General features: G+C 51.3%; 1 protein-coding gene across 1 annotated transcript; it reads right to left on the bottom strand.

Moving 5' to 3' along the window:
* Window positions 1–4,147: 4,147 nt before the first annotated feature.
* On the bottom strand, window positions 4,148–8,070 carry WFIKKN2 (WAP, follistatin/kazal, immunoglobulin, kunitz and netrin domain containing 2). The gene is made up of 2 exons (XM_009949106.2): window positions 7,870–8,070; window positions 4,148–5,659 (listed from the first exon to the last, which is right to left on the bottom strand). Exons 1-2 carry the CDS (start codon window positions 8,068–8,070, stop codon window positions 4,148–4,150), a joined length of 1,713 nt encoding a protein of 570 aa, XP_009947408.1.
* Window positions 8,071–8,303: the final 233 nt, after the last annotated feature.

The raw sequence follows: 8,303 nt of genomic DNA, 5'->3' as shown, positions 1-8,303 counted from the left end.
TTCTCCCTTCGAGCTCAGCTGCTCTGGGCTTTGCGGTGATGCAGGATCCTGTCTCTGAGCCATCATCCAGCCACTTCTCCGTGCGTGCTGACGCGGGGCCCTATACGTAATCTAGACGCGCTCTAGCAGCCCCTCATGCAGAAGCTGCACGCCACCATTTTTTGCTGCTATTTTGTCCCCTTGTTAACCGAGCCGGGCTGCCCAGATGGTTTGCACAATAACCTGTGACTCACTGTCGGATCCGTATGCTGGAGGGTTTCCATTGAGCTCTAGCTGCAGGGTTTGCAGATTCATGTGTTGCACTTTTCATCTTCGCTCCAGACTGGGAGGTGGGCACGCCGCGCCGGTGCCAGCAGCTCTGCGCTTTTCCCCCTGCCTCCCTGGTCTGTCCCTGGGGAGCTCTCGCAGGTCTCGGACCCAGTTAATAGGGCTCTGCTCCCTTGCTGCTTCCCGGGCTGGTGTCTGCGGGAAATGCTGCTTCTCTGGTGCCTGCAGGCAGAGGAGAGCTTTGACAGTGGCCGATGGCCATGGCTGCATGGCTTTGGAGGTGGCAAGCTTCCTCCAGCTCTTCCTGGAGCCTCAAACAGGCGCTCATGCTCCTCCCCAGCCTGCTGCCCTGCAAGGAGAGGAGTCAAGCGGCCTTTTCCCTTTCTTGCTCTCCTCTCATATGTTTAACGCGAACTTTAAATACTGGCATTTCCTTCCAGCTTTCTGACAACCCAGGGAGATGCACCCCAGAGGGCAGGGTGGAAAACCGAGTGCATGAGCAACACAAAAGGGATTTTCTGATCAGGAGCCGCATGCAAGTGCCTATTAGCCTTGCAAAGACTTTAACGACATCCTTCATCGCCCGGCCCTGTGCGCAGGCTTTCCTCAGGCTGGCTGACTGGTCAGACTTGAATTTTAGGCTTCTTAAGGGTTTAATAAGAGGCTGAACTAAAATACTAGCTTTGAGTGGAGAGCTAAATTCTTCAAGGTCAGAAGGTGGAGAGCTTGGGGTTAGGGTCAGTCCCATGCCACGGGGAGGTGCGGTGCTCTCGGGATGGCCAGGGGTGGTTTTGCCCCCCCGGTGAGCAGGCGAGGGGGTGCCCATGGCACTGCTCCTTCTGCCTCGGGGCAGCCGTGGTGTCCCACGGCAGCGGAGCACGGCCCCGTGTGCCCCCGGGACCTCCCAGTGAGGCTGGTCATGTCCGATATTTGTCTTCTCTGGATGATCTGTCACCACGGGGCTGCTTGCTGGCACCGAGCTGGTCCCGGCCCACACGCCTGCATGGCACCACAGCTGCTGAATGGATCGGCCAGCTCTGGAGCAGAGCGGGGCCCGTGTCCCCGTGCGGGGCCGGTGGGGGCCAGCGGCTGGGTGTGTGGCTCGGCCGTGCTGCCTCATGCCAAGGACGCGGCTGCCCGGCCCACAGCCGTCCCGCCGACACCGCAGGGCTCGAAGCAGCCCGGCTCCGTAGGTTCGGGCGGTCGCTACGTGAGCCTGGTCGTACCGTGCCTGGGAGCCGGGCTGGCCTGTTCGGGGTCCCCTCGCACTGCACCCCATTGGAAGACTGACCCAAATATCCCCGGGGATCCCCCGTACAAGCAAGCTCTTGCACACCAGGACCGCGTGCCCGAGGGGGGGCTGGGGGACACCTTACGCCTTGCCCAACCCTGGGTGGCAGCGCAGCAGGGCACTTGCACGCTCAGTTCGCTTTAAGTGCAGGCTTTATTCCCGGGGGTTTAACTGGGAGTAGAAGGTAAGACTGCACGTTAAACCCCAGGCTTAAGCACTGTAATCTGCTAGCTGGAAAAGCAGTGAATCCTGTGCTTTTTGCTCTCAGCCACGTCTGAATCTCAGCTCTTCTGGAAGAACCTGGTACGTGTCTCCCGAGTCACTACAACACTCCCACACTTGCAAAATCCTTTAGCTTTTGGAAAAAAGGAGCCATATAAAGCTAGTCTTTATAAACCTTCATCCTCCAATGCATCTATGTTAGAAAGTACGGCAAGAACATGCCACTTCCCACAGTTGCTTGAAAAGTGACGGATGAGCCACTGAAACTTGCCACAGCCAGGAATGACCCGGCAGAGGAGGGCAGCAGGGCTGGCATCTCCCGGCTCCAGAAAACAGGCGTCACAAGAACATACACAAACGTTACAGACCTTTAATTGGAGTTTTTCTCACGTAAACTTAGGAAAGGTGCAACAAAAAAGCAAGCAGGTATTTTCTTGGCCAGCAAGTCTGGTCCAGGTTCCTCTCCCTCCCACGCAGCTTCTTCTGAAATTATACAAACAACCGGAGATTTAGATCCCTTCCTGTGGCCAGAGCATTTCAGACACAACCCAAACCCAGACCACTGTGAGAGGAGCCCAGTTCTCCATCATGCCGTGGCTCGGCTGCCGGCGCAGGGCCTGGAAAGCCTTCGCAGAAAAACCACAGCTGGCCCCCCCCCCCATCCACCGTGGTCACCCTCACTGATCTTCTTCCTCCCCGCAACAGCAGAGCACCCAAAGCCTCGCAGCTCACGCTGAAGCCCAGCATCTGCCTCTTTAATCTCCTTCCCCCAGCACTTGCTGCGCGCAGCCCCAGCACGGGTCTGCAAAAGCAGACGCGTGCCCACCGCCCGGCACCAGCCTGCGTCCCGCCGCTCCGCCCCGCGGCAAGCCTGTTAGACGGCCCCACGGGGTAGCGCTCGCTGCGCCTCCCTTCCTCTCGCCCAAACGTGGCTTGACACCAGTCCAGCCTTCAACTGGCCTTTTGTGCGAGGCAGAAAGCGCTGGGCACCGCCGCGGTAACTCCCTGCGCCAACCGAACCGGAGCGGCGATAAGGCTCGTCCGTGCCACGCTCGCCCCTCTTCCCTGCAATGACAGTCCTTAGCGGAGGCAGGATTTTTCCAGGATCAGCTTTTTCTTTATTTAAGGATTTTTGCATAGGCAAATGTTACATTTTTGGACACACAAATGCTGAAATGATCGATCCCACGTGTACGCACACGCTCACACCCACGGCCCGTGCTGCCTTCCTTAGGGTATTTATTCGTACGCGTATATACAGGGGCCTGGCGGAAAAATGTCTGTCGTGGTTTGAAAGGGCGCGCTGAAAGGGTCACACTGATGAACGCCTTCAAACATTCTGTGTGTCTGTGTCTGTGCAGTTCGGTTTCCGCAGCTTTGTGCCTGTGAACACAGTCTGCAGACCCTGCATCGCCCTTTTCTAGCTGGAATTGTGTTCTGACTCCTCTTACTTGACTCGCTCACCTATAAAAGCAGGATTTCTAATGAAAATAACCAATAAATTGCTGCACATGCCCAGGTGTAAAGGATTTTCAAAAGCAAGACAGCTGGCAGCACCCTGCCGTCCTTCTGCCTTCGACATTTTGTGATAGACAGTATATTGATTAAAACAAAAATAGGGAAGTGCAATGGAACGAGGGTGTTTGCTGACCTTGTGCTGATGACAGAAAAGTCATTCTGGGGTGAGGCTGTGCCTTGAGCTTCTACAGGGACCTGTTGTCCTGGGCATAGGATCAAGGGAGTTTTTTCTCCAGTAAGGATTGCAAGATAGGAGTGGTTGCCGTTTAAAAACGAGGTACAGTCCAAAGAAAACTGCTAGGAAAATTTCAATTAGAAGAAGCAAATTCAAAATGCATAGATTGGTTAAATGTGCACAACTGTAAATATAGACAATAATTTACAGGCTTTTCTCTTGAAATATTAGTGCTGCGATGAGGAGACAAGAGTGTGACTTACTTATAATGACTTACCAGAACATTTCCATACTGTAAATGAGACAGATTAAGTTGACATCACATATTACTTAGCTGTGTACCAATTAGCTAAACAAATGCTATGAATTCCGTCACTTATGGTGGAAACTACGTAAAAATTGTATAATTACTGCAGTGAGTCATCTAGTTAAATGGCACTCCTATGTGGACGAATTGATTTCAACGCAAGATTAATAGCCTTTTGCTGCTGTTTTACGTGCTTGCCAAAGACCGTACTACGTTGTTGCTAAGCATCATTAATGGATTAAAATAAGGGTTCTGCATAATTCCTACGGTGCATCTTCAAACAGCTTGTTTAGTTTGTGCACTAGCCTAGCGCTTGTTAGCCCTACGAAACACACGGGTCTGGAAGGCTGACACGTGTGAAGGGGGGTTAATGCAATCCTAGGAACTCTTTCAAAAGCTCACAGGTTTTCTTGTGGATGACTTCGCGGAGTTTCCGCACGCGCCGGATGCTGGAGGTCCCCACAAAGCTGTCTGGCTGTAGGACCGCCATGCCATTGTGGACGTCCCCCATGATGATGAGCTGGCCATCCACTGTGGTCATGTTGGGACATGGGCAGCTCCAGTCCATGTTCAAAAGCGTGATTTCTAACGGTTCCTTCCCCAGGAATTTTAATCCCATTTTTTCATCTTTGAGAATCTCCTCCACCGTCACCAGGGCATGTCCCGAGTCTTGGTCTTCGGTCAGCTCTGTTATACGGCCCAGGATAACAAAGTCGCTTTTGCAGAAGCTCGTCACCAGCTTCTGGCGGGGTTTGCAGGCTTTGCAGTGCGTGTTCTTCGGGAAAGGGCACATCTCTTCGCAGGCCTCCCGGCTCTCAAAGTTGTTCTCGTTGCCCCCACACCCACCATAAATGAAGGACTGGCACTGCTTTGTCAAGCTGTTATAGGCCCACCGGGGCTCATAGGCTTTGCAGTGACCTTGGAGGGCCGGCAGGTTGCAAATGTTGATCGGGCCGTTCATGCACGTTAACATGCAGTTCTCGTAGGTCTCAAAGTGGTTGAGGTTGCTGTTACAGTTCCCATAGATGAAAGTAAAGCAGTTGTTTTTCTTTGCATCATAGTACCACCTGGTCTGCTCTTCCCCGCAGTCTTCGCTGTCTGGCTGCTTCAGGCACTCATCGGTTGGAAAATGTGTTTTGTTTTGGGAAGCTTCTTTGGATGTGGGCTCTCCTTTGACGACTGACAGAGGGAAATCAGCCCTGAGAAGGCCACCGCTGTTTTTGGCAGTGCAGGTATAGATGCCTGCGTCTTGGAGCTGGGTGTTGTAGATGACAAGTTGGGCAATGTTGGTGACCACCACGTTCCCTCTGACATGATTTGGCTTCATAATGACTTTGTCTTTCCCATCGACCTGCTTCTCCCACGTGATTTCTGGCTTGGGTCTCCCCGTAACATCACAGAGGAAGCTGACAGTCTCTCCCACGTAGACGGACTGATGGACAGGGTTGTTCACTAGAGCAGGAGGCAAGATATCAATGACCGTTGTCTCCGAATAGGCGGTGGTCGGGCGAGCTGTTGTTTCTGGTGGGATAGGGCTGGTGTTTGGCCAGGTGAGATGGTACCTACAGGTGACCACGTTCAGTGTGATGCCTTTGATGCAAGCTTCTGCATCCATGTAGCACTTGTTGTAGTAGGTGAGCCCATCAGAGGCGCAGGTGAAGCTCGGCTCCTTCTCACACCTGTCCTTGCACTTGCAGACGGGTTGCCCGTCCCAGATGTCACACTCTGAGCCTTGCTGGATGCACATGAATCGGTCGCAGGTTGCCTCTTTGGGCATTCCCACCGGCCCTTTTTTCCCCTTGACGTCCATGTACCGAGCCGCCACGCAACTCTTTGTTCCACAGACATTGGGGCAGCACTTCTCAAAGGTTTCGCACTCCTGCGGGGAAAGAAAATAACCCAATCATTACTGGGGACAGGGTAAAGTCCTTTTTTTAGAGACCCAGCAAGCAGAGAGCCCAGAAACCCTCAAGGTGTTAGCTCAGGGGACCTGGTCTGCCACAGATATCTGTGTCCCCACTGGCAATGAGTAGAAACATCCCCCCAGCACCTCCCGAGAGGTGTCTAAACACGCTGGGGTTTCCTCAGTACTTGAAGAGGAGACTCTCAAGAAGGAAAATGTATTTTAGTTTCTTAAACACTAACCTCATCATAAGTCTTTCCTAGAGTCACATGGACTGCTTGACTACTGAACCAGCAACCCCCCTTCCACACTCTCCAAAATGCCTGAGGACAAGCCCTGAGAAACAAGAGCGGATGGAAAGTCTTATCATATGGCTGTAGGCAGTAATCCTTCTTATTTTCCACAGAAGTATGTAAAGTATTATTTGAATTCCCTGGGACTAACAGCCTGCTCTTGGAGGTGAAACTGCCAAGGATTTGTAATTGTTCACATTGTAGAAGAAATAATAGAATATCTCAAAACTAAGGAAATTCTCGCTCCAAAAATATTTTTTTCTATGGTATTTAGAAAAACAAACCCAAAACAGCTCATTATGGCTTCTCTGTCCTATTTTAGTCCTATTTTCAAACGCAGCATCGCTCTTCTAGTGATTTATTACACCCCGTCTCAGCTACAGTCAGCTCTAAATTGTGGTTAATTTTAGCAGAATTTTCATCTTCTGTGCAGAAAAGGTATTTGATACGTGTGATCACAGCTGCTGTGTTGTTACGGATTACTTGAAGGGACCGTGAACACTACTACCATGTACCCAACGGGGCACACTTCCACCGTGTGTTAAACCTCTACAACCCCCCTGGAATCCAACGGCTTTCTCCGTAAGTGAGAACAAAATGTTTTTTAAGCTACCAAACTAAACAGCTTCCCCTGAGTCCAGTATCCTTTCCTTATTGGGAAAAAGATGACCTAATAACATAACTCTTTCCCCATTTCCAGCGGCACATTACTAGGTTTCAGAAGCAGAGTTAGAAACCAGAACGGGTAACGTCTTTGGCTGAGGTTAAGGAGTGTGGCTTTAGCAAAGTTGGTGGCGGAGTCCTTGGCTGCTTGCAGACCACTCACTCCGTGCGAGGTCCCAAGACTGTGCTGCCACATGGCAAAAGCGAATGGTTTTAGCCAGTGGCTTCTGGCTTTCAATTTTTGACCAGTAAATTATTAAAACAACGTCCTCTGCTGCTGCTGCTGGGGTTTTGCAAGTGTTTCACTATTCACTGCTGCCCCTGGTAGTTGAAAGAAAGGGGATTTATTTGGGAATGGCGAAAGTGAAAACACCACCTTCATTCGTAACACATGGGATCCATCTGAGCAAATCTCTTCGTTCACTTGGTGGCCAGCCTTTTTCTCTATTCCTCCCCCTCCCCTTCCAGCACTGCAGAAACAACCCGGTTACAGAACATAAACCAAAAGGCTTTTTTTTCAGCGTGGTACGTGTTGCTGTCAGCCCGGCTGGGGCTGCAGGAGCTTTGCCGTTGGACATGATGTAAGAGGCAGGACAAGCAGGTATTTTCAGATGCCAGCTTGAGCTGGCAGTGCTGACAGGTTGAAAAATGAATTTTGGGGTTGTAAGCTAAGCACATTTTGAGCTGGGAGCATCGCAGAGAACACCTGCCTGGTACAATGACCATGCCTCTGTCTTGCACGCCAAGCACGCTTTGTGTTTCAAGTGCAGCAAAGGCTGAGGCTTTACGTGTTAAATCAAATGATTTAACGATTCCATACATGATTCCTCCCAAGAATATAAAGCACTGGTGATGGCCACCACCACCAAAGAGCACGGTGACACTGCTAAAATACTATGGATCGACCCCAAGCCATGCTGAGGTCTGGAGTGTCAAATGCAGACATTTCTTTTGACAAGAAAGCAAGGAAAGCGATCAAACACTGTACCCACACCAGCATCAATGACAGCTGCCACACACTTCCCCACACAACTGACAACTCAGCAAACCTTTTCTATTTTATATAGGTCACGGGCCAATTAAATACATGCGCTGTCTGCACCGGGTCCTGCACAGTGCCGGCACCTTTCTGTCTGGAACAGACACGGACTGCGGTGCAAACAAGCCCCCCCCCCACCCCCCAAACCCCATCGCCCGCCACGCAGAGAGACAAAAATGTGCATCACTCACCAGATCAGCTTCACACTCTCGCTTGCAAGTGCTCTGCGCGTCTACCCACAGGTTGGGGTTCATGTCATTGGGGCATATCCCAGCGTGGGAATACCGGATCGGAGGTAGAGCTCTCCCTTTCAGAGAGACCTCCAGAAGCAAGAGGACACTGCTCTTCCCCAGCAAGATCCACATCCACCGAGTGAACAGCACCAACAACATCTCAGAACTTCTCCAGGGCAATGGCAGTGACCGAGCTGGAGGTAGTTCTTTTTTTTTTTTTTTTTTTTTTTTTTCTTGGGGTCGCTTTTTTTTTTTTTTTTGGTAAGCCTTAAATTTTCGAGGAACCCCAATGCACCTGACCTCTGTAAAAACTTCAGCGAGCTCCTTTGCTGCCTCTGTTGATAGTGCAGTTTGGTCTGGACCTCATTGGATTAAAGGTCCTAGGAAGTTAC

Source organism: Leptosomus discolor, chromosome 15 (genome assembly GCF_034619465.1).
Source record: "Leptosomus discolor isolate bLepDis1 chromosome 15, bLepDis1.hap2, whole genome shotgun sequence".
Classification (NCBI taxonomy): domain Eukaryota; kingdom Metazoa; phylum Chordata; class Aves; order Leptosomiformes; family Leptosomidae; genus Leptosomus; species Leptosomus discolor.
The sequence above is the reverse complement of the archived record's forward strand: the minus strand, read 5'-3'. Positions and strand labels throughout refer to the sequence as shown.